Source organism: Moschus berezovskii, chromosome 9 (genome assembly GCF_049115385.1).
Source record: "Moschus berezovskii isolate FMDL1 chromosome 9, NW_MosBer_1.0, whole genome shotgun sequence".
NCBI classification, from domain to species: domain Eukaryota; kingdom Metazoa; phylum Chordata; class Mammalia; order Artiodactyla; family Moschidae; genus Moschus; species Moschus berezovskii.
Window position 1 is genome coordinate 53,247,668 of NC_142468.1, and position 27,015 is coordinate 53,274,682.

The window sequence follows — 27,015 nt, forward strand, 5'->3', positions numbered from 1 at the left end:
GTCTTCAAGTGTCTTTTGTCTGATATTAATATAGCTATTCCAGCTCTTTATGACTATTGTGTGCATGGTTGATTTCCTTTTTTGAGAAGTCTCACTCAGCTTATACCCAAGGGAGAGCCTAGAGTACCACATGATTAACAGTTTTCACTGTCTTTGGAGATTACAGCACACTTTTACTAAGGATAGAGGTTTACTCAGAGTTGTATCCTATTGGAGTACATTTGTCTTCAGGGTTCTAAAATTTCTGGTCTGTGCTTGTTTTGATGTTTAAAGAAAAGGACCATGTGTTTTTTTTAATGAGGGGATGGAGTTGATCTTTGTTGCTTTGGTGACTGATGGCATCCATTTCAATTTCTCTGGATCATAGCATTTTATTTTCCCTTTGGAGTTAACCTTTATTCCATATACAGGCTAAGACGGCTATTAATCAGAGTGCCTTTAGGCACTTAGACACATTTTTAGACAATGAGAATTGGAATCCATAACACAGACGAGAGCATTGAGACTCTCACTTTCTGGAGTCTGAAACCTGAGCAGAGTGTTCCAAGGACGTGAGTGTCTTTCCAGCAGCTGTACCTGTAGGATGCTAGTTAGTGGTCCTACTGCCTGGACCCTAGGAATTGCCTTCTGTGTCTTTTTCTCAGTCTGGATCCCCAGCTGCCCTGTTAATTGTATGTACTTTTCCCCTATAGCCTTCCAATAAATTCCAGATTTTTCACCTAAGCCAGAATCAGGTTCAGTTGCTGGCAGCCAAAGAACTCTGATGGTATCCAAGAGGCATAGAACATGTAAGAGACTGCTGCAGATAATTTACTTGTTTTCGGAAAGTGATGTCTATATTTAGAATGATCTTTCCAGTATTATATTTGAGTGCTAAAGCAGTTTTATCCCAGAGACTGAATAATTTGGCAGCCCCAAGTTGGCACCTTCTCAAGATTGAAGAACCCCAACTTAAACATTTCCATTTTGAAGAGAGAGATATATTAGGAGGCTGATAGCCCTTCCATTCTATAAAGGGTGATAGATAAAATCAAAGTGATTGGGGAGAAACAATGATGCTCAGATCCCTGATCCTTCTACCAGTGGTGAGCAATATGTTGCAAACAATTGCAAACCCTCATGTTTCATGTTAGAAGTTGGTGTGACCTCCCCAGTCTCCCCACACCCAGCATCTCTCTGTGGGTATTCTGCTTGGTTCTCTTTGCTTATGTGGGTGGTGGACAGACTAGAGACTGGAAACCATCCATTCTGCAGTGCTATCCTCAGGTAAAAGCAGAGAGTGTAACTCGACCATTAGAATTCTTTCTGTCTGCGAAAGAGGTGATAGTACTGAAGCTGCAGTTGTGGGATATCTGGGGGATCACTTCCCCTTTGGTAGCCGCTGTGTACTAATCCGACAATCAGAACCATTTCAAATATGAAATTTCCAACCTCAGCTGATCCCCCAGTGCTGTTTAATAGCTCCTTCATTCTAGGAAGCCTTCACCACCAGTTCCCTCCCTGGCCTCACTTCTTTTTCCCTTAATTTACCCTGGGCACCCAGCACTTGGCACTGTTACCACAGCATTTACTGAATAAGTCTGGCTTTGTTTCTTTGCACGTCTGTGTCCCTTGATAGAGTGGGAGCCCTTCAAAAAGAAAGGACCTTTGTCTTTCTCATCTTTACATTGTCCAGCACAATGTTTGGAACAAAATGCCATGAATGCTTTTTAAGTGAATAAATGCCCAGTTCAGATGGAATCCCGCTGCAGATCTTCTGGTAGCTGAAAGAACTAGAAGAGACCCTGAGGTCCTTTGTGCAAACTGTGTCCTTTTTCAAATGATGCATCCAAGGCCCTGGGAAGTGAAGAGACTTCTCTGAGATCTCTGTTGTTGTTCAGTTTCCAAGTCGTGTCCGACTCTTGTGACCCCATGGACTGCAGCATGCCAGGTCTCCCTGTCCCTCACCATCTCTCAGAGTTTGCCTGCGTTCCTGTCCATTGAATCGGTGATGCCATCCAACCATCACATCCTCTGTCACCCACTTCTCCTCCTGCCCTCAATCTTTCCCAGCATCAGGGTCTTTTCCAATCAGTTGGCCCAAGTATTGGAGCTTCAGTATCAGTCCTTCCATTAAGTGTTCAGGGTTGATTTCCTTTAAGACTGACTGGTTTGATCTCCCTGTTGTCCAAGGGACTCTCAAGAGTTTGAAAGCATCAATTCTTTAGCACTCTGCCTTCTTTATGATCCAGCTCTCGTATCCATACATGACTACTGGAAATCCAGACCACAGCCTTTACAACATGGATCTTTGTCAGCAAAGTGATGTCTTTGCTTTCTAATACACTGTTTAGGTTTGTCATAGCTTTCTTGCCAAGAAGCAATCATCTTCTAGTTTCATGGCTGCAATCACAATCCACAGTGATTTAAGAGCCCAGGAAGAGGAAATCTGTCACTGCTTCTACCTTTTCCCTTTCTATTTGCCGTGAAGTGATGGGACCGGATGTTGAAGCTGAAACTGCAATACTTTGGCCACTTGATGCGAAGAGATGACTTATTTGAGAAGACACTAATGCTGGGAAAGATTGAGGACAGGAGGAGAAGGGGACGACAGAAGATGAGATGGTTGGATGGCATCCCCAACTCAATGGATGTGGGTTTGGGTAGACTCCGGCAGTTGGTGATGGACAGGGTGGCCTGGCGTGCTGCGGTTCATGGGGTCACAAAGAGTTGGACACGACTGAGTGACTAAACTGAACTGAACTGATGGGACCGGATGCCATAATCTTAGGTTTTTTAATATTGAGTTTTAAGCCGGCTTTCTCGTTCTCCTCTTTCACCCTCATCAAGAGGTTGTTTAGTTCTTCGCTTTTTGCTATTAAAGTGGTATCATCTGCATATCTGAGGTTGTTGATATTTTTCCCAAAATCTCGATTCCAGCTTGTAAGTCATCCAGCCTGACATTTCTCTTGATGTGCTCTGTGTATAAGTTAAGTAAACAGGGTGACAATAAACAACCTTGTTGTACTGCTTTCTCAATTTTGAACCAGTCAGTCGTCCCATATAAGGTTCTGTGTTGCTTCTTGACCCATATACAGGTTCTCAGAAGACAGGTAAAATGGTCTGGTATTCCCATCTCTCCAAGAGTTTTCCACAGTTTATGATCCACACTGTCAAAGGCCTTAGTGTAGTCAATGAAACAGAGGTAGATGTTTTTCTGGAATTCCCTTGCTTTCTCTATGATCCAGAAACTGTTGGCAATTTGGTCTCTGGTTCCTCTGCCTTTCTTTCTCTTAGCTCTCAGGATCTAAACCCAGACTGTTAAACTCTAAAGATGAGCTCCTTTCATTTTTCTACTTTGCCTCTTGAAAGCTCCTCTAAAACTCTGATCTTAGGTAACTAACTCTCAAATGTGACAGGCAGTGCTACTCAGTCATTCTTTGCTTTCTGAGTATTTCTACCCTTGGCTTCCCCTCCCACCCCCAGGAAGAATTTCTTCATAAAACTAAGTAATGAAAGATGAAGTTCTCACTGAGTTATACTCTACCTTCTCTTTCCTTTGGTGTGAGTTCATTGATCTGCTTAGATATTTAGAGTTAATAGCAGACATACCTAGAAATCCAAAATCATCAATCATTTAGGCTTTTGCTAATTATTTTTCTTTAAAATATGTTTTTAACATGATTTTTCTTTAATGATGATTTTTTTAATAATCTACAATGGGAGTTTATAGTAATTTCTGTTCTTCTGTTTTTTCCATCTGAAACACATTTTGAGTAATGATTATTCTTTCCTTAACCAGACAGCACTCTTCCATTTACATATATTTTTGGAGTGTGTAGTTTGCAAATGAATAGATGATTTCCATTTTAGAGAGGGAAGTCTGAAGAAAATCTATTTCTGGAAAAAAATTTTACTTTGCATATATGAACACTTACTTTTTTATGACTATTAATAACTGTATATCATTATGAAGTAACAGAAGATAGTTTGGAAATTTAATAGACTTTTATATGAAACACTAATTACATAGTTTTTTATATATTGTGAGCCTAAGCATGTTTACCCAAACATAACTAAAATTAAGATGCTTAATGAGACATCAGAATTGCCACTTTGTAGCCAAACTCTGTTAAAAGGAAATCATAGTGTAGATTAAAATTTTTAAAGTACTAAAAGTAAGTATTTATAAGCAACATAAAATTGGAAGGATGGATGCTATATAAAGGCAATATGCACTTTTAAAGCAAAGAGATGTGGAGATACTCATATTGTATTTAAATGATATGAAAGGTGTATTTTTTCTCTGTAGATTCTTAATGAATTTATTCTGTAAATTGCTTCCCTGGTTCTTCGTTGCTGTGTGTGGGTTTTCTCTAGTTGTGGCAAACGGGCTACAAGATCTCTAGTTGCATTGCACAGGCTTCTCACTGTGGTTGCTTCTCTTGTTTACGGAGCATGGGCTCTAGAGCATGGACTCAGTAGTTGTGGCACATGGGCTTAGTTGCCCCCCAGCATGTGGGATCTTCCTGGGCCAAGGATTGAACCCATGTCCCCTGTGGCGCAGTGTTATAGAATCTGCCTGTCAAGCAGGAGACACAGATTTGATTCCTGGGTCAGGAAGATCCCCTGGAGGAGGGCTTGGCAACCCACTCCAGTGTTCTTGCCTGGGAAATCCTGTGGACAGAAGAGCCTGGTGGGCTACAATCCATGGGGTCACAAAAGAGTCGGACATGACTTAGCAACTAACAACAACAGCCATTGTATTGGAAGACAGATTCTTAGCCACTGGACTACCAGGCCTTGCCTGGTTTTTAGGTTATTTTCATCACTGGTTCATACTGGTTTTCCAGTTCATTCAGTAAAATTTACTGGGTATTTGTTTTGTAAAAATATGTCCCCACAGAGTGATTTTGTATGAGAAAACTAAAGCTGAAACCATTCTCAACGTGTACAGCTCACTTCAGGCTCCTCATGGAGCTAGTTGAATTGAGATATGTTAATACTGCATCCTGGGACTTCCCTGGTGGTCAGTGGCTAAAACTCTGTGCTCCCAATGCAAGAGGCCCTGGTCAGGAAATTAGATCCCACATGTCACAACTTAAGATCCTACATGCTGCAGTGCAGATCTGAGATTTTGTGTGTTGCAACCAAGACCCAGCAAGCCCCATAAATAAATAAATATTAAGAAAATACTCAATCTTGGTAAGTTTGGCTCAGTAAGTCTTTATGATTATCATGTGGCTCTGTACACAGTTATATACAAGGAGAAATGTAAAATATATTGTTAAACCACTGGCCTATGTGATCCTCAAGAACCAGAAATGACTCCTAATTTATTTTTAGCACCTCTATAGTGTCTCGCACGTTGTAGGAGCTCAAGAAATCTTTCATAATCAAAGGCTCTGGTGTCCTTGGTTCTTTGAGAACCCTATAGTTATTGCCCATTTTCTTTCAATGGGTACAAATATCAAAACAGATGACTCCTGTGGACTAGTATCTAGTAGGTGTCTGATAAAAATTGACTAAAAGGATCTATTGTTTTAATACATCCTGACTCATTGTCTCCATTGGCAGTTTGCATTGCTATATGGAGTATGTTATCAATTATGTATTCCTCAGAAACTTTCCACAAATTATCATCATCATAAATTCAGAAGAGGTAATGTAGTCAACTATGAATTATACATGTCTGGATTATCTATACTGTTTTTGATTTAAGCTCATATCAGTCCCTGGGACCCAAGTCCTGGTAAGCAGTCCATGGCCCTTTTCTGGGGAGGAGAGGGTGAGCTTTCCCTTTCCTGCCGATTTGATGGCTTAGGGAAGTATTTGGGACCCCTGTGTCCCCTCGGGGCTTTCATCGTGTCTTTGGCCTTTGGGGAGCCAAGCAGTGGGGTCTGCTACCCAGCTGGTTGGAATCTGAAGACCTTCTCCTGGTTTCCATGTGCTCAGGTTTCATAATGTCCTGCTGGCTTGGAGTGTTTCCTTTGACTGAGTTGGGAAATGGGAAAATGCATCAAACCCTCATTTAATTCACTAGATGATACATAATTTTCTGTCTTAATAATTTGCAAATGGGCTGTTGAAGAGTTTGCTAAAGCCAAGTGATGAGTGCATTCAGTTCAGTTCAGTTCAGTCGCTCAGTCGTGTTGGACTCTTTGCGACCCCATGAATCACAGCACGCCAGGCCTCTCTGTCCATCACCAACTCCCGGAGTTCACTGTCCCTTATTAACATGTCACAGCAGAGATGTGGACAAATGATGTTAATGTGTAGTTGGATGAACAGACAGGAACTTGGTTCGTCATGAATCTAGTGCCCCGTCAGTGAGGAGAGAACCTTGGCCATTGGACCTCATATAGTTACCTAAAAAGGGAATTTCAGCTTGTAGCTCTATCGCCTTGTCCCATTGGAATAGATATATTAGTAGAGTAACATTGATGATTGTCATGTGTGTTAGTCTGTGACCTCCAAAGAAACAGAGCCAATAGCATATATTTACGATAAGGTATTGGCTTACATGATTATGGAGACTGAGAAGTTTCACCAATCTGCCATCTGTAAGCTGGAGTACAGGAAAGACGGTGGTGTAATTCCAAGGCTTGGGAGCCAGAGAGACCATAGTGTGGATTCACTTCAGTCCAGGTCTGAAGACCTGACAGTCAGGAGTGCTGAGGGCAGGCCAGTATCCCAGCTCAGTTAGGCAGAAAGCAAATTCCACCTTTCTTCTCCTTTTTTTTGTATTATGACACTTGGTGGATTGGATAATGCCTCCCCAAGTTGGGGAAGACCTTTTGTTTTACTGACTTCACCAATCCAAATCCTAATCTCTTCTGGAAACACCCTCACAGACACACCCAGAGATAATGTTTATCCAGCTGTCTGGGCATTCCATGGCCTAGTTAAGCTGACATAATTAACTATCACATTATCCAAATTCTTTTTTTTTTAACTCTACCCACTAGACTTGGCTTGTCATGTGGCTTGACTCTAGGGGGAGAAGATAGTCAATGGAGTTTGAATATTTGTTTAGTTCTGAATATTTGATAGAGATTTTCCATGTAAATTAACAAATTGTGTTTTGGTGTCTGCCCTGTCTGTAATACATTTTAGCTTGTCTGTCTCCATCTTTGAGGACCTGCTCAGCTCCAGGCACCAGATAGATAGAGTCTTTGAGCCTTCAGTGTAATCGATCAAATCCTGGAACATGGAGGTAAAATAATAAATTACTCAGCCATCTACTGGGAGCCAGGCCTTATGTGAGGCACTAGGGTTAAAGCTGTGGCTCAGGCATACAAGACCCCTGCTTTTAGGTCTGCTGCACGTTCTAGTGGGATTTATATGTGTAAACCCTAAGTGGCCAGGGTAATTTCAGCCTACGTCTAGGGCTCTGAAAAGGTAATTTGATGGAGAGTGACTGTGGGGCTGTTTTAGGTGAGGGTATAAGGTGACACGTAAACTGAGACTGGAGTGACAGAAGGGGCAGCCAAGCCAAAGTTGGGGGAGGAGACACACACAGAAGAGAACATTCCAGAGAGGAGGCACTGCAGGTTCCAAGGCATAAGTGTAAGAAGTTTGGCATATTAGAGGAGCAGAAAGAGGACCAATGGGACTGGAGTGTCATGGGTGGGGATGCGTGGAAGTGGGTGAAGGGAAGCCATTATTTAATTTTAAACAAAAGAATTTAGAGAAATCATTCATATGTTTGGTACTGAGGATACACTAGTGAATAAAACAGGTGAAAAACCCTTGCCCTCGTGTCGCTTACAGACTGATTTGTGTTTCAGAAAGATCACTCTGACTGCTGCCTGGAGAAGGGAAAGTAGGGAAGCTAGAATGGGGGCAGGGGGCATCCAGAGTGGCTTGGATTTGGGAGTCAGGGTAGAGATGGAGAGCAGTGGATGGGTGCTAGATCTGTCTTGGAAGAGGCGCTGATAGGACTTCCTGCATGTTCGAGTTAGAAAGACTTCTGCTTAGGACTTGGCAAGTTTTAGGGGTCCATCAGGGCTTCCCCTGTGGCTCAGTGGTAAAGAACCCGCCTGCAATGCAGGAGTTGCAGGAGACGAAGGTTCAATCCCTGGGTCAGGAAGATCCCCTGGAGGAGGAAATGGCACCCACTCCAGTATTCTTGCCTGGAGAATCCCATGGACAGAGAGGCCTGTGGGGCTGCAATCCAGGGGTCACAAAGAGTCGGACATGACTGAGCTACTGAGCACACACAGGTGTCGGATATCCGGGTGGACATACCAAGAAAGCAGTTGATATACGAGGCTGGAACTCTGGGAATGTTTAAATCCTAGTGTGAAAATTAAAGAGCCATTGTCAGGAGATGCTGTCTTATAAGGCCCTGCGCTACCGTAATTGGGTCCTTCTTCATGGGACTTTGGAGTTATATTTTTCATTTCCAAGTCCTCACAAATCGGAGGAGAGTTGAAGAAAGAGAAACATGGAGGGCTGTTCTTCTTGGTCATTCCTAGGCACCCCTAGCCTGTCTGTGGTGAGATCCCTCGGAATGGGTCTATATCTCCTTTGCGTAAAAGGATAGAATGCTGTGAGGCTCAGACAGGGCGGGCCTTTCCTGCTGCTTCTGGCAAGGGATCATCCTTAAAGAAAGGCCACATATTAGAAAAAATATATGAAGACCCAGGATATCACCTTTTCAAGGTGACTGGCCTCTTCTCTCTACTCATGTGGATTTAGGCCATGTACTTCCCACCCTGTACTTGCTACAGCTGAGCTTCCTGAAGGCAGGCTTGGTGCTCAGCAGATAGTAGGTCTGCAGAAAAGAGTTTCTTGAATTGAATTGGGAATAATGGAGAGTTGATGATATGCTTTTTAAAGTAAACACATCATGATGATGTATTGTCCCAAAATGACAAATTAGAGAACATTTCTGGCTTTACAGAAGGATTGTTTTTCTGAGGCTTCATCATGTGTGGGTGCTCAGTTGCTCAGTCATGTCTGACTCTTTGACTTCATCATAGAATTTCTTTAAGTAGTAAGCTCTAGAATGCCTTCTGTTTTCACGTAACTTTTCAGTAATGTGAATGTTGTGTTAAATTCAGACATAATTCTTCTCTGTATTATTCAAAGAAAACACTTCTAATATAATATCTCATTCATCTGCATAAGAATTCTGAAAGTTAAATGGGCTTTTCTAAGCATTAAAGCACACACACATATACTCTAAGCATTAACACACACGCACACACACTTTTTTTCTGGTTATAAAAATAATGTAAGCACATTGTGGAAAATACAAAAAAGGAATCAACCATAACCTAACCCTAGAGATAAGCGAGGCGTTAATATTCTAGTATTATTTTTTATATACCTTACACACAGCAGGAATCATGCTGTGTATTTATTTATACTCTTTCTTTTTGCTTAATAGTAAATTGTACACATTTTCTCTGGTTTCTAAGAGCACTCCATGAACCTCTTACTGGTTGCATAATAATATACCATGTAGATACCTTATAGAATACTTGGTCTATGCATCACACTGTAAAGACATCTTTGTGCATTCATTTTTGTCATAATACTTATTGTTTGTTTTAAGATTTATTTCAAGAACTGGTCAAAGGTTATGAACATTATGAATATATTTTTGAAGGACTGTGCTCTGGAAACGTTGCAGCATGAGGGCCAACTGTGCATTTTCAATTTTTGATACATGTTTTTAAATTATAAATTTACTAAAGTATTTACTTCTTTAATAGATGGAAATGGTATGATTTAAAATTTTTTACTTTTAAATGGACATCACTTTTTAGAGCCACTTTAGGTTCACAGCAAACTTGAGCAGAAAGTGCAGAGCTGTGACTTACATACCCCCTGTCCCCACATAAGCACAGCCTCCTGCACTGTCCTTATCTGCAGCAGAGTGGTGCATTTTAATGGTACGGTTTTATTTCCTGTTTCTTTGCTTGTAGGAAGACTGGATGTTTAAAAAAAAAAAAGCGTCATTTATTTTTAGCATCTGTTTTGTGAATTGCACTCATGTTCTTTGCTTAGTGATTTTTAAAAAAAGATTTATGTGTTTTATTTTTTGGCTGTGCTGGGTCTTCGTTGCTGCATGCAGGTTTTCTTTAATTTTGACTAGTGGGGGCTACTCCTCATTGTGGTGTGGAGGCTTCTGCTGTGGTGGCTTCTCTTGTTGTGGCAGACAGGCTTCAGTAGTTGTGGTGCAGGGGCTTAGTTGCTCTGTGACATGTGGGATCTTCCCAGACCAAGGATTGAACCTGTGTCTCTTGCACTGCAAGGCAGATTCTTAACCACTGGACTACCAGGGAAGCCCTGCTTGGTGACTTTTTTGATTGAGAAACAAATGAAATTATTGGCTGGAGCCTTTGTCATTTGTACAATATCTAATGCAGTGTTTCTCCAGGAGGGGTCTGTGAACCATGACCTTCTACATTTCTGGGCCCTTGTTTTGGTCCCCTTGGAGTGGGGTCCAGAAACCTGTGTGTTTAACAGGCCACGTGGGTGTCCTTACACACCCCAAAGATGGCTGAGAAGCCATAGTCATAAGCTTTATTAGAAACAAAGATCTGAAGCATTATGTAAATAAGTATTAACTTTCTATTAACTGTAACAATAAGCATTATTTCCTATTAAAAGAGAAAGAGCTCACCAGCACATTCTCATCAGTGGGAGAGTGTCAGAACCAGATTAGTCAGATCTCAAGTTTTCTTGCAAGAATGTGTTCTGATGACTAACATTTTATTATTCACAGGTGATTGTAACTGGGTTTGCATTCTTCTATTCTGTTGAGCAGGTTCATTCAGAAAAAGCTGGAAACTACAACAAATAAGACAGGTCTAGCAGTTCCAGAGGGAGAAGGCAATGGTAACCCACTCCAGTGCTCTTGCCTGGGAAATCCCATGGACAGAGGAGCCTGGTGGGCTACAGTCCATGGGGTTGCACAGAGTCGCACACGACTGACGTGACTTAGCAGCAGCAGCAGTTCCAGATTCCTTTTAGTGAATTTTTTTTTGTCACTATCGGTGTTACTCAGTCTATAGTGACTTCAGCCAGATTTCCAATAAGGAAAATGCAGAATCCTCATATTCCTCATTTCTGTTTTTCACAAGGAAATTTGAAAATCCTTAAAAACATGTATGTAAGTGTACTTTTCTGCCTGTATGTTATACTTAAAAAATAGTTGATAGTGGGACTTCCCTGATAGTCCAGTGGCTAAACTCTGTGCTTCCACTGCAGGGGGCATGGGTTTGATCCCTGGTTGGGGAACTAAGATCTCCTATGCTGCATGTTATGGCCAATAAATAAATAAATTAAATTTTAAAAATAGTTGATAGAAGGGAGCACAGAAGCAGTTTATGCACGGCATAAACATATTTTCTAATGGAGCTTGCCTATTTATTTGCAGATTGGACTGCAAATTGTCAGGATACCAGAAATCATCAAATTTCTAGAAATGTTAACAACCAAGTAGTTATACATGAATGTATCTTTAAATGTCTAGATTGGTGCAGGAGGTAATAGCACAGTTTGTATCTTTAGGAGGTAATACATTAAAGATAAATTTAATGTATCTTTAAATGTCTAAATTGGTGCAGTGGCTTGGTGTGCCTTCTTGCCTGTCGCCAATTCTAGGGCCACCTTCCTGATCAGCTGGGATGGGCAGGTGGGAATGCCTAGGGGAGCCAGCAGAGACCTGGCCTGAGAGAGCATGAGAGTGAGGTCCTGGACACGGTGGTCTAGGAGCCAGAGAGAGAAGGCCAGTCTCCCTGGGCTCATGCACCCTGTGATTGAGCTGGTCTTCTGCCCTCACAGGCTAGGCAGGCTTCGGAGAGGAGGGTGCAGAGATGCTTCCTCCTGGCTCCTCACCTGGATGCTGGCTCTGTGACGGCACTGGCTGCACCTCCAGCTCTTCAGCTTCTTCCACCATGCCCTTCCACTAATCTTACTCCAGTGAGTGGAGAACAAAAAGAGATGTCACACTTAAGGGGGCCCAGCAGCCAGAGGGAGGAAGAATAAGCACAGCCATTAGAACAGACCTAAATGAAGTAGGAGACAGGTGGACCTTGAGTGAAAAATAATTAGGGCATGTTATGGACTGAATTGTGGCACCGACCCCCACCAAATTCATGTTTGAAGCGCTAACCTCAGTATGATGGTTTTTAGAGGTGGGACCTTTGAGCAGTAACTAGGTTTAAGATGAGATCATGAGTGTGGGGCCCTGATGGGATTAGTGCTCTTATAAGAAGAGGTGGAGCTCCTTTTTCCTGGCATGTGAGGACCCAGTGAGACGGTAACTGTCAGGAAGCCAGGAAGAGAGCCCTCATAGTACATGCTGGCACCCAGAGCTCAGACTTCCTAGACTTCAGAACTGCAAAAAAATAAATATTTATTGTTTATTTATAAGTTACTCAGTCCGTTTATTATTTATAAGGTATTTTGTTATAACAGCCCCCAACTGAGTAATAAGACAGAGATTAAGGAGATCTGAATACAACATAAAATTTCATCCTTGAACTTAAATTTGTAAAAGTCAGTAGAGACACAGATGATTGCTTTTATGAATTGAATTAGTTGCCTACGAGGGAAAGTAGATGAAGTGCTGAGAAATCAGTGCCAGACACAAGGAGAGAGAAATCATGAGGGGGAAGATAGAAGACTTGGAGGGCGGATCCAGGACAGCCAGCATGTGAATAATAGTAACTGCAGAATGAGACAAAAAGCAGAGGGAGGAAAACAATAATAGAAGAAGAATGTTTACCTGAGTTGAAGGTAAATCTGAAACTACAAACTGAAATGTTCAATGAGTTCTAGGTAGAAATGAATTTTATTTAAAATCGACAGTTTTTTTCCTGATAAAATTCCTCAACTCCGAAGATGAAAAGCATCTAGGCATAAGGAGGGAGAAGGCAATGGCACCCCACTCCAGTACTCTTGCCTGGAAAATCCCGTGGATGGAGGAGCCTGGTGGGCTGCAGTCCATGGGGTCACTACGAGTCAGACATGACTGAGCGACTTCTTTCACTTTTCACTTTCATGCATTGGAGAAGGAAATGGCAACCCACTCCAGTGTTCTTGCCTGGAGAATCCCAGACACGGGGCAGCCTGGTGGGCTGCCGTCTATGGGGCTGCACAGAGTTGGACGTGACTGAAGCAACTTAGCAGCAGCAGGCATAAGGAGGCAAGGTACTTTTAGGGGAAGAAGCATCAGATTTTCTGTCAACTTCACAGTTCACCAGGAGGAAAGGCATTTATGTCAAGAACTTCATACCCTTTCTGTTTATCACCCCTCCTTCACCATGAGGGAGGAAGAGAACAGACACAGCAGGGATCCAGAGGGTCTTTTATCCAAGTGTCTGGTCTAAGGAAAATGATGGTGGAAGGACTCTAACCAAAACACAGTGATGGTGGCCGGAGATCCTAAGATGGGGCAAAGGAAAAGGAGAAACACAAAAGATAATCGGTGATCTTTAGAAAAAGACCTATCATTTCTAATGAGAACTAAATGTATACCACAGGGAACTCTACTCAATGCTCCGTGGTGTGACCGATTCATTTTGCAGCAGAAACTAACATTGTAAAGCAACTATACTAAAAAAAAAACCCCCAAAACACTATCATTTCATGTAAATGGATATCAATAAATTTAACAGAAGCCTTAAAAAAAGGAAGAAGAAAAAAGAAGATAATAAGAGCCATTCAAGCAAAATTCTAATTGTATCTCAACTAAAAGTACTGGGTTATTTTAGCAAAGAATTGTTGGTGTGGGGAAGAGCAAGAGGGGACAAAAGTAAAAATCGTTCCACGTAAGTCATCCTTTGTGAAGGGTGAAGGAGGGTAGGTGTGCCTTATGTGGAGGACAGCAGTGCTGTGCAGGAAAAGAACCAGGAGTAGGTGCAGATATGGTTATAAAGGTTGGGAAAGGTGAGCTGAGCCATTCATGGACCATTGGTGGCCAGGGACACTCCCCAGATAACAAAGGGGAGGAAAGGTAATGCATGGTAACCTGATTAAACCAGGCAAAACGGGAAAGGAGAAAGGAAACAACAAAAAGCAACATAAATTATAAAGTGAGATGTAACAGTAAGGTCCTGCTGTATAGCACAGGGAACTATATTCAATATCCTATGATAAACCATAATGGAAAAGAATATGAAAATGTATATATATATGTATGTATTAATAAGTATAAATATGTATGTATGTATGTATAACTGAGTCACTTTGCTGTGCAACAGAAATTAATGTAACACTGTAAATCAACTACAATGAATTTTTTTTAAAAAGTGAGATGGAGGGACAGACAAAAACAGAAAGTAGCATAATGTCATGATTGAGAGCACAGTCAGGGGAGCCAGACTGCTGGTGCCAGTCCCAGGTCCCTCCTGTATTGACTGTGGCTTTGGGCAAGTTACTTGACCACTTAGAGATTTCACCATCTGTGAAATGAGGATAATAACAGTCCTTCCTTCATAGGGTGTTGTGAGAATTAAACGAGTTAACATACCTACAGCATTTAGAACAGTGCCTAGTGTAATTAGACCAAGCAAGTGTTTGCTTTATTATTTATAAAGTATGGTAGCAATTTTAATATTAGGTAAGATGAAGCAATATTACAAGCACTAAATCAGATTAGGAAGGTTGTTATATAATGGCCCTGGCCACTTTGATCTTAAATCTGTATGTGCCAAATAAAATGGCAGCTAAATAAAGTAAGCGGCATTACAAATGACAGGAGAACTTGAGGAAGACATTTTACATGAGAGAACTCAAGATCTAGTAGGCAAAAATAGACAAGATCTAGAGAAAAGGAATAATGAGTACTTTCTTGGTGGTCCACTGGCTAAGACTACTCCATGCTCCCAACTGCAGGGGCCCTGGGTTCCATCCCTGGTCAAAGAATCAGATCCACATGCTGCAACCCAAAGTTCACATGCTGCAACAAAGGCCGGGTGCAGCCAAATAAAATCTCTGAAAAAAGAAAAGAAAATGAGTAATGGAATCGGCAAACTCAGTCTAATATGCGATATTGAAACTTTTGTTCTTTGAATAGTTTTTTTGCATGGAAGTTTTGAAAAATCAGTCATATGTGACAAAGCAAAATTTTAATACATTAAAAAATTAGGTATATTAGAGACCTTATTTTTGATCATAAACTAATACAATTAGAAATTAAATAATAAAAGTGATGAAAAGAAAACTTGAAAATGAAGACATTTTAAGTAATTCTAAAGATACTTAGATATCCTTAGACCAAAGAGGAATTCAAAACTGAAATTAAAACAGTAAAAACACTTTACACCCAACCTGTGCACACAGCAAATGCTGTACTAAAGGGGAAATATCTTCATTATTAAGGAAGAAATAGTTAAAGGAATGTCATGCTCATCTTTTAAAATTTAAAACCAAAAGTTAAAAAGAAAAGCTAAAGAGAATTCATAAATACTTAGGCTGACATCAGACAAATTGGAAATTTTGAAAAAATGACTGCAAGGGGAAGGATGCTATGAGAAGTCAAAAGCATCCCCTGGAAAGATGGAAAGAGAGCGGTTAGTGGGGCAGGGGCTGTGGAGGACAGAATATTGGGAGTGGAGGAGGGAAGGGAAAGCGGTGAGCAGAGGATAAGGAAATGTTCAGAGAAACATCTGATACAGACTTTGGCTTTTGAGGGATCTCCTGTTCCCTAGGATTCAGGTTTTCTTGTCTGTCTGTCTCTCTTTAGGGCTTCAGTCTCAGATTCTTTCTGGTTTGGCAGGCAGCATTGCAGCATGGTTGGGAGCACAGATTCTGGAGCCGGGAGGCCTGGGCCAGTCCCAGCTTGCCGCTTGCTCTCCAGATGTATCAGTTCAGCTGTTGGCGCCTCACTTCCTGGTGTACAGTACAGGGATCCTGAGAGTACCTCCCTCACAGTGCTGTGTGGTTTTGTGCATGTCAGCGTGTAGTGCAGCCCCAGGCTCCCCCCAGGACGTGCTCAATAAACTCCAGGGGTGTCCTCTTCATCGCCGTCGTTCCTTTGCAGATTTCCCGGGATGGCTGCTCCTTGAGGTCATGCTTTTGTGCTGGGTCACTCCATCTTTCGGCAGTTCTGCTTTCATTTAGTATCTTTTCTCTGAGATGCATTCTGCCATTCCAGTATAAATAGTGTTACCGAATAGGTACTAGAAAGAATCATTAGCATTTGTTGTATTTACCGTGTAGCTCAGTTCAGTTCAGTTCAGTCGCTCAGTCGTGTCTGACTCTCCGCGACCCCATGAATCACAGCACGCCAGGCCTCCCTGTCCATCACCAACTCCCAGAGTTCACTCAAACTCATGTCCACAGAGTCGGTGATGCCATCCAGCCATCTCATTCTCTGTTGTCCCCTTCTTCTCCCGCCCCCAACCTTTCCCAGCATCAGAGTCTTTTCCGGTGAGTCAACTTGTCGCATGAGGTGGCCAAAGTATTGCAGTTTCAGCTTCAGCATCAGTCCCTTATGTGCGTTATCTTATGTAATTTCCCGTAAAGTGGCCTTAAGAGTATAGTCACCGTTACTATCAACAGATGAGGAAAAGGAACCTCAGAAAGCTCTAGACACTTGCTCAGGATCATACAGCTACAGCTAGAGGGACTGACATTTGAACCTCTTTGTCTCATGTTACTCTTTGCCCCTTTTTCTTGATTTATTACTTCTCAGATTTAGGGATTGTTTGCCTAAAACAATGACAATCAAAAAGCACACTGGAGTGGGGTAAGACCTCTGTACTACCTTCCATAAGTTCAGGCTCCTAGTCTCAGCTTTGCCTCTGCCTATGGCAGAACCTCCATCCAGTCCCCTGACATCTGAGTCTCAGTGTTTTTACTGCTAAATGCAGGACCTTGGTCTGAGTGACATTTCTAAGGTCTCTTTCTAAGCCCCTCGTTCTCTGTGGATGTGTACATCAGGTGATGCTTACAAAGGAGCCTCTTCTGAAAGGAGTTAAACATTCTTATTTTTGCCAGAAGTATCAAATGTGTCTGTGGTACCTTGTGAGTTCCTGGATGACCTCGTTGGTGTTTTTGTGTGTTGCCCAGGTACTCCAGGAGCAGATCCGTGCTCGGGACAACATTAGCTACGGAACTAATTCTGCCTTAAAGACCCTGGAGATGAGGCAGCTCTCTGGCCTGGGGGATCTCCGGGGAAGAGTGGCCAGGTGGGTAGTCAGATATTTGTATCTCTGTGTATCAAGAGTGATTTCTCATCAGCTTCATTTTAATGGGGAATATATTTATGAAGCGCCAAAGCAGAGTCTTTGTCTTTTTCTAGTACATTGTCTCCTTTGCTCATAAAATCTCCTGGTGGAAGTTAGAGTAGCCCTTGTTTTGAGTAGCCCTGATTCAACTGTACTCCTGTAGTTGGAGCTGTGTGTGTGCGAGGTGATGAGCAGAGGGCTCAGTTGACCAGTGTAATTTGCTAGATTAATGTTATATTTATTGAGCCCAATAATACAATGTTGGAACTTATAGTTTGTGTGTCTTTTTTTTGGAGGGGGGCATTTTACTTATCTCATTTATTAGCTAAGATGATCAGGACTACCTGATTTAAAAAATTTTATTAATAAAGTAAATCTGCTGCTGCTGCTAAGTCACTTCAGTTGTGTCCGACTCTGTACGACCCCATAGATGTCAGCCCACCAGGTTCCCCGTCCCTGGGATTCTCCAGGCAAGAACACTGGAGTGGGTTGCCATTTCCTTCTCCAATGCGTGAAAGTGAGGTCACTCAGTCGTGTCCAACTGAGTGACCCCATGGACTGCAGCCTACTAGGCTCCTCCATCCATGGGATTTTCTAGGCAAGAGTACTGGAGTGGCTTGCCAAAAATCTAACATCTATTTTTTCTTATTTTAAATTAATTTTTATTGGACCATAGTTGCTTTACAGTAGCTGGTGTGTCTTTTTAAAATTTCATTTTCTCTGAGGTGTGGCAGAAATCAACACAATATTGTAAAGCAATTATCCTTCAATAAAAAATAAAATTTTTTTAATCTTTTCATTATTCTTTTTTAGTACCTTTTCTGAAAGTATCAGTCCATGGTAGATTGTACACTTGAAAAGGGACCTTTCCTCTCGGGTCGTAGGAAGAGTGCTGTTCCAGGGACTCACTACTGAAAAAGTGCCCCCTGGAATGACCAGCAGCGTCCCTGTCACCAGGGGCTTGTCAGAAATGCACAATCTCTGAAGCATTCTCGGGCCTCTCCTGCCCTCTGCTGATATTAAGAGTCAAGCATGAGTGTACATGGGAGCTGTGGAGTTAACAGGCAATTTGAATCAGCTTGCAATGAAAGTGAGGGTGGTCTGCAGAGGGTGGGAAGGGAGGAAAGGATCCAAGGTCTCTTTGGACCAGACAGGGTTTTAGCGGGTATTTGTGCCGACAGAACTTGAAGGAATCTGAATATTGGGCCTGGGAATTCAGGTTTGCTGGATGAACATCGGTCTCATAGCAGAGGGCTCCTGGTTGCCTCTCTTGTGTGATTTCTCTCCTCATCTGGATGAACTCCAGTCTCTGTAAGGCCCTTGGTCACAGATACCCCCTTGACTGCCTTATGTCTTTCTCCCCTTGCACTGTACTTTTCAGCAGTAATCAACTGCTTGTTATTCCCTGATTGGATTAGGCTCTCCTATATCTGTGCCTTTGTGCTTGCTGTTCTTACACCTGCCCTCTCCCCTTCTTTTCTAACTTCCAGTCAGCCTTTAAAGTTCAGCTTAAGTTTTACCTCCTCCAGGAGGTTTTCCCAGATCCCTTTCTCCTGAACTTTCCTACCACTGTCTGTGCTGTTGAGTCTCTCTGTTGCCTTGGGGTGGAGTATTTCATCTTTTTGTAACCTCAGTGCAAAGAACAGTCTCTGGAAAACAGTAGGTACTCAATAAATGTTTATTTGTGGAGAAGGAAATGGCAACCCACTCCAGTATTCTTGCCTTGAGAATCCCATGGACAGAGGAGGCTGGTGGGCTACAGCCCATGGGGTCACACAGAGTCGGACACGGCTGCGCACGCACCCACACAACGAGGCAGGCGAGCCCCTCGCACGGGAAGGGGTGTGACAGGCCTTCTGCCTGTGTTTCAGGGCTGCTCCCACACTGGCTCCAGCAAGAAGAAGCTGGTGTCCTCCAGACGGCGACCACGCACCATGCGGCCAGACCACACGGGAGCATGCGCCGGGGCTGTGTCCCGCCTGTGACCCACAATAAATGTGTGGGACTCACCTTAAAAAAAAAAAGTTTATTTGGATGAATTAAAGGTTTGGAAAATCACTGTTAATTGGACTTGAAGCTTTTTTTTTATGGAGATCAGCTGAAAGGAAACCCCAGCTCTGTTATACCTCTCAGAATTGGGAGGATCTAAAGAGCTTCAGGGCTACAAGGCATCCTAGTCACTTGAGTTGCAGATGAGGATTGAGTGAGGTGATATATGGAAGAGGCTTAATGTGTACATGAGATGGAGTGAATATAGAGCAGATAGGGCCTGTTATTGTCTCAGGGGCAGCGGCCATGAAATTATCCTTGTAACACTGGTTCTAATTACAAAATGGAGAAATTGTTTTGAAATACTTTCAGGAATTTTACATTTTTCCTCTGCAGTTTCTTATTAACATCTCTACCCAGCTTGTTCCTTCTCTGTAACAAATGCTTTTACTCTGAAACAGTCAAAATAATGTGTTGTGGACACCACATATTTTTGCTTTATTTTGTGGCTCTATTCATCTTTCTTCTGGAATGCTAATGAGACTTTGATCATTGAAACAAACTCATGTGAAATAATTCCTGGGGAAAGATTTAACTTTCTTGCATTAATTATGTCATGGTGTTGAAAGGTATGAACTCTTTAAGTGATAGTCTTGGATTACCAGGCTGCAGTATTATTTCAGGTTTTAGTTTATAGTGTTCATGGATCCATTGGTGAAGTAATTGATAGGAAACAAACCCTGATACTTCGCTGGAGGGCCAACAGGAAAGGGCAAAGGATAATTCTCTACAGAAATGATAGATACCCTGACTTCACTAAGCAGAACACACCTGAACAGGACTGTCTCAGAGAGTTTCCCATTCCTCCCTAACCCAAAGCCTGGAGTCTAGCTTTTCTGTTCCTACTGCGACATTTGGTCCGTTTTTTGGCTTGCCATCTTTATTTGTCCAAGACTCAGTGGCTTCCTCCACTTTCCTCTCTTGATCTGTTTGCATGGTATCAGAGTTTGAGGAAAAATATCTGTGTACTGAGGCAGGTGTGCAAGTTCCCTCAGATTAAGTCCATGTTCAAAGAAAAAAAGAAACAGATTGGACATCATCAAGTTAAAATTTCTTGGCCATTATCGATAATGCTGTTATGCACATTTACATACGAGGTTGTGTGGTCATATGTTTTCATTTCTCTTGGATGTGTATACCTCGGAATATAGCTGTTGAGTAATATGCTTTGTATATATTATAACTTTTATTAAAAACTGGATGTATGGATAGTATATTGTAGCAATCCTGGAATCCCGGGCTTATTTTTGTTGTTTGTTTGGTTAAGTGACTTATCTGGACTATGTTAGTGATGTCTGTTTCTCCCACAACATGAAGCCTCTCGTGTCAGGATTGATGCCGATCCTCAGAGGCTGCACAGTCAGCCTGTGATGATAGCAGTTTTTGCAAGGCTCTCTGTGACCACCTCTTTCCTTCATATTTTATTAAGCTGCCTGCCTCTGTTGGTGACACACCCAAGTCTTAGGCTCCACTGATTCCTTGCAGATTGCTCTACTGTTTTTTTCTTTCCTGTTTGCTTACTTTTTTTTTCTTTGCAATTTAATCATTTTAAAAATTGCTTTTATTGTATTATTATACAACCTAGTATCCCTGATATATTTCTTTAAGTTGTAGTGTAATTGATTTGTAATATTATACTAGTTTCAGGTGTATATCACAGTGATTCAATTATGCAAATATGTGTGTATATATATATGTATATTTTTCAGATTTTTTTCCCTTATAGATTATTACAAAATATTGAGTATAGTTCCCAGTGCTGTACAGTAGGTCTTATTGGTTATCTATTTTATATATCTCAATGCATGCGTGCTCAGTCATGTGCGATTCTTTGTGACCCCCTTGGACTATATATAGCCTGCCAGGCTCCTCTGTCCATAGAATTTCCCAGGCAAGAATATTGGAATGAGTTGCCATTTCCAGGGGGTCTTCCCTACCCAGGGATCGAACCTGTGTCTCTTGAGTCTCCTGCATTGGCAGGCAGTTTCTTTACCACCCGAGTCACCACGGGAGCTCTGTTTATATATAGCAGTATGTATGCATTATGCTCTACTGTTTTTGACAATGTCCTAGGATGTAAATTGCTGTATAGTCTGATTCAGTTAAATCATTACCAGCATTTAAGGGCTAATGATGTATACATATAATAATTACTATAACAAGGAAGATGGGCAATCTGATGTTTTAAGTTTCATTGCCTTTGTTTTTTTCAACTTACATTAGCTTTATTGCTGTTGATTGAAAGAGATCAGACTGGAACTAGAGCTGTTTCATACAAACACCTTTCACTGCAATTTGATAACTAGCAGAAAACAAAACCAAATCCCAAAACCAAAGCACTATATCAGTGTGTATGCAGTCACAGGCACCTAGGAATTTAAGTTGATAATAGTCATATAATGTGTTTTTATATCATGAAACCCCTTTTATTTTTACTTTTTTAAAAATTAATTTATTTTTTAATTGAAGGATAATTGCTTTACAGAATTTTGTTGTTTTCTCTCAAACCTCAACATGGATCAGCCATAGGTATACATATATCCCCTCCCTTTTGAATCTCCCTCCCATCTCCCTGCCCATCCCACCCCTCTAGGTTGATTCAGAGCCCCTGTTTGAGTTTCCTGAGCTGTGCAGCAAATTCCCATTGCCTATCTATTTTACATATGGTAATGTAAGTTTCCATGTTACTCTTTCCATACATCTCACCTTCTCCTCCCCTCTTCCCATGTCCATAAGTCTATTCTCTATGTCTGTTTCTCTATTCAGTTCAGTCGCTCAGTCGTGTCTGCCTCTTTGCGACCCCATGAATCACAGCACACCAGGCCTCCCTGTCCATCACCAACTCCCGGAGTTCACTCAAACTCATGTCCACAGAGTCGGTGATGCCATCCAGCCATCTCATTCTCTGTTGCTGCCCCATAAATAAATTCTTCAGTACCATTTTTCTAGATTCCATATATATGCATTAGGATATGATATTTATCTTTCTCTTTCTGACTTACTTCATTCTGAATAATAGGTTTCAGGTTCATCCACCTCATTAGAACTGACTCAAATGCATTCATTTTTATGGCTAATATTCCATCGTGTATATGTACCACAATTTCTTTATCCATTCATCTGTTGATGGACATCTAGCTTGCTTCCATGTTCTAGCTATTGTAAATAGTGCTGCAGTGAACAGTGGGATACATGTGTCTTTTTCAATTTTGGTTTCCTCAGGGTATATGACTAGGAGTGGGATTGCTGGGTCATATGGTGGTTTTATTCCTAATTTTTAAAGGAATCTCCATACCGTCTTCCATAGTGGCTGTATCAATTTACATTCGCTCCAAAAGTGCAAGAACGTTCCCTTTTGTCCACACCCTTTCTAGCATTTATTGTTTGTAGACTTTTTGATGATGGCGATTCTGACTGGTGTGGGGTGATATCTCATTGTAGTTTTGATTTGCATTTCTCTGAATATAAGCGATGTTGAGCATTGTTTCATGTGTTTGTTAGCCATCTGTATGTCTGTTTAGGTCTTTTCCCCACTTTTTGATTTGGTTGTCTGTTTTTCTGGCGTTGAGTTTTATGAGCTGCTGGTATATTTTGGAAATTAATCCTTTGTCAGTTGTTTCATTTGCTATTATTTTCTCCCATTCTGAGGGTTGTCTTTTCACTTTGCTTATAGTTTCCTTTGCTGCACCAAAGCTTTTAAGTTTAATCAGGTCCCACTTATTTACTTTTGTTTTTATTTCCATTACTCTAGGAGCTGGGTCATAGAGGAGCTTTGGTTTGTGTCATCAAATGTTCTGCCTATCTTTTCCTCTAAGAGTTTTATAGTTTCTGGTCTTCCGTTTAGGTCTTTAATCCATTTTGAGTTTATCTTGGTATATGGTGTTAGAAAGTGTTCTAATTTCATTCTTTTACATGTAGTTGTCCAGTTTTCCCAGCACCATTTATTGAAGAGGTTGTCTTTGCCCCATTGTATATTCTTCTGTCCTTTGCCAAAAATAAGGTACCCATATGTGCATGGGTTTATTTCTGGGCTTTCTATCTTGTTCTTGGTCTGTATTTCTGTTTTTGTGTCAGTACCATATTGTCTTGATGACTGTAGCTTTGTAGTATAATCTGAAGTCAGGAAGGTTGATTCCTCCAGCTCCATTCTTCTTTCTCAAGACTGCTTTGGTTATTCAGGGTCTTTGGTGTTTCCATATGAATTTTGAAATGTTTTTGTTCTAGTTTTGTGAAAAATGTCATTGGTAATTTGATAGGAATCGCACTGAATCTGTAGATTATGGTTGGTAGTATAGTCATTTTCACAGTATTGATTCTTCCTACCCAGGAACATGGAATATCTCTCCATCTGTTTATGTCATCTTTTATTTCTTTCATTAGTGTCTTATAATTTTCTGTGTACAGCTCTTTTGTCTCCTTAGGTAAGTTTATTCCTAGATATTTAATTCTTTTTGTTGCAGTGCTGAATGGGATTGATTTCTTAATTTCTCTTTCTGATTTTTCATTGTTAGTATATAGAAATACAAGTGATTTCTGTGTATTGATTTTATATCCTGCAACTTTGTTAAGTTCACTGATTAGCTCTAGTAATTTTCTGATACTATCTTTAGGGTTTTCTATGTACAGTATCATGTCATCTGCAAATAGTGAGAGCTCTGCTTCTTTTTGGATCTGGATTCCTTTTATTTCTTTGATTCCTTTTATTTCTCTGATTGCTGGAGCTAGGACTTCTAGAACTATTTTATATGAACTATGAATAATAGTGGTGAAGGTGGACACCCTTGTCTTGTTCCTGATCTTAGGGGGAATGCTTTCAGTTTTTCACCATTGAGAATAATGTTTACTGTAGGTTTATAATATACATAATATAATGCCCTTTACTGTGTTGAGGTAGGTTCCTTCTATGTCCATTTTTTGAAGAGTTTTAATCATAAATGGGTGCTGAATTTTGTCAAAGGCTTTTTATCCATCTATTGAGATTATCATATGGTTTTTATCGTTCAATTTGTTAATATGGTGTATCACACTGATTGATTTGTGTAGATTGAAGAATCCTTGCATCCCTAGAATAAACCCAACTTGATCATGGTGAGCTTTTTGATGTGTTGCTGAATTCTGTTTGCTAAAATTTTGTTGAGGATTTTTGCATCTATGTTCATCAGTGATATTGGTCTGTAGTTTTCTTTTTTTGTTTTTGTCTTTGTCTGGTTTTCATATCAGGTGATGGTGGCCTCTTAGAATGAGTTTGTAAGTGTTCCTTCCTCTGCAGTTTTTTGACAGTTTTAGAAGGATAGGCATTAGCTCTTCTCTAAGTGTTTGATAGAATTCTCCTGTGAAGCCATCTGGTCCTGGGCTTCTGTTTTTTGGGAGATTTTTGATCACAGTTATCACAGTTTCTATTTCAGTGCTTATAACTGTATTGTTCATAATTTCTATTTCTTCCTGATTCAGTCTTGAAAGATTGAACTTTTCTAAGAATCTGTCCATTTCTCCCAGATTATCCATTTTATTGCCATATAGTTGTTCATAGAGTCTCTTATAATCCTTTGTATTTCTGCATTGTCTGTTGTAACCTCTGCTGTCTGTTGATTTGATTCTTCTCTCTTTTTTCCTGATGAGTCTGGCTAAAGGTTTGTCAATTTTGTTTATCTTCCTAAAGAACCACTTCTGGTTTTATTAATCTTTACTATTGTTTATTTCATTTCTTTTTCATTTATTTCTGCTCTGCTCTTTGATTTCTTTCCTTCTACTAATTTTGTGTGTTTTTTTTGTTCTTTTTTTCCAGTTGTTTTAGGTGTGTACTTAAGTTGTCTAGTCGATGTTTTTCTTGTTTCTTGAGGTAGGATTATATTGCTATAAACATCCCTCTTAGAACTGCTTTTGCTGCATCCCATAGGTTTTGAGTTGCCATGTTTTCATTGTCATTTATTTTTAGAAATTTTTTGATTTCCCTTCTGATTTCTGCAGTAACCTGTTGGTTATTTAGAAACGTGTTGTTTAGTCTCTATGTATTTGTGTTTCTTACAGTTTTTTCCTTGTAATTGATACCTAGTCTCATAGCCTTGTGGTCAGCGAAGATGCTTGACATGATTTCAGTTTTCTTAAATTTACTGAGGTTTGATTTGTGACCCAAGATGTGGTCTATCCTGGAGAATGTTCCATGTGCACTTGAGAAGAAGGCGTATTCTTCTGCCTTTGGATGGAATGTCCTGAAGATATCAATGAGATCCATCTCATCTAATGTGTCATTTAAGCTTGTGTTTCCTTATTAGTTTTCTGTTTTGATGATCTGTCCATTGGTGTGAGTGGGGAGGTAAAGTCTCCTACTATTATCGTGTTACTGTCAGTGTCTCCTTTTACGTCTGTTAGTATTTGTGTTATGTAGTGAGGTGCTCCTATGTCATGAACCCCTTTTATTAATGTTGAGTTATTTTCTAATATAGTTATGTCCTAAGGCTCTCACAAAGTGCAGTGAAAACATGGGAACAGACCGAAATTTACACAAAGGGGACGAACAAGTTGTAGAGCAATAATAGGTCTTCTCAGGATGATATAGGGTGTTTCTCTCTTTCTCTGCTCCCATCTCTCACCTCCTTTTTCTTTTTTTTTGAACTTTTTATTTTTTATTGGCATACAGCTGATTAAAGGGTTTCCCCAGTGGCTCAGCATTAGAGAATCCGCATGCAGTGCAAGAGATGTGGGTTCACTCCCTGGGTCAGGAAGATCCCCTGGAGGAGAGCGTGGTAGTCCATGCCAGTAGTCTTGCCTGGAGAATCCCACAGATGGAGGAGCCTGGCTACAGTCCATAGGGTCGCAGACTTGGACATGACTGAAGTGACTGAGCATGCACGTAGCCTGTTAATAATGTTGTGATGGTTTCAGGTGAACAATGAAGGGACTCAGCCATACATATGTATCACAAAACCTCTTGATAATGCCAATATTTTGTTAGGCCATAACACTCATATTAGAAGCTTAGATTATGATACAGTAGTCCCAAGGGAATACACCCCAAGACTCCCAGTGGGTGCCTGAAACTGGGAGTAGCACTGAAGCCTCCCTAAATATATACTATGTTTTTTCCTATATACCTATCCCTGTGAGAAAGTTTAATTTATAACTTTAGGCAAAATAAGAGATTAACAATAATTAATAATAGAATAATTATAAGAGTTTACTGTAAAAAATATTATGTGAATGTGGTCTCTCTCTCAGAATATCTTATTGTAGTGAAGGTTGTGAGATTATAAAGTGCCTGTGTGAAGAGATGAAGTAAAATGAATGACATAGGCATTCTGTAAGTGTCATTGCTTTTTAAATACCATATGCTACCATGTCACAAGCTGTAAGAGAAGATCTGCCTAAGCATGAAACTCAAGTCATGTCTGTGGTTAGATATTTGGGACCCTGTTCTGGACTTTTAACCACCTCCTTGCCATCACTGATCAGACAGCCAAGTGATAGAGTCATTCTGCCACCTAACTGCCACAACGAAGAACTGTACCTGGAAGACAGGTACAAAGACCCGAAAAGGGAAATTTTGGAATGAATACATTAGCAGTTCATCTATAATATTACATCAAGATAAAACAGGACAACTGGTCGGAATTCTGTGCAGGTTCTTGTTTAACTAAATCTATTGAGTCGTGCCCACAGCTACATGCAAGCCCCAAGGCTGCCTTTTATGATGTGTGTTTTTTGAAAAGAAAGGAAGGAGGCTTCCCTGGTGGTCCATTGGTTAAGAGTCTGCCTGCCAATGCAGGGGACACAGGTTTGATCCCTGGTTCAGGAA

General features: G+C 40.9%; 1 protein-coding gene across 3 annotated transcripts in view; it reads left to right on the forward strand.

Annotated features, from left to right (window-relative positions):
• Positions 1-27,015, forward strand: part of FAM81A (family with sequence similarity 81 member A) — a 146,884-nt gene that overhangs the window by 93,502 nt on the left and 26,367 nt on the right. For all 3 annotated transcript variants that reach the window (XM_088839656.1, XM_055436888.2, XM_055436889.2), the window contains exon 4: positions 17,017-17,135. In XM_088839656.1, coding sequence (XP_088695782.1) covers positions 17,017-17,135 — 119 coding nt within the window. The remainder of the gene's footprint in view (positions 1-17,016; positions 17,136-27,015) is intronic.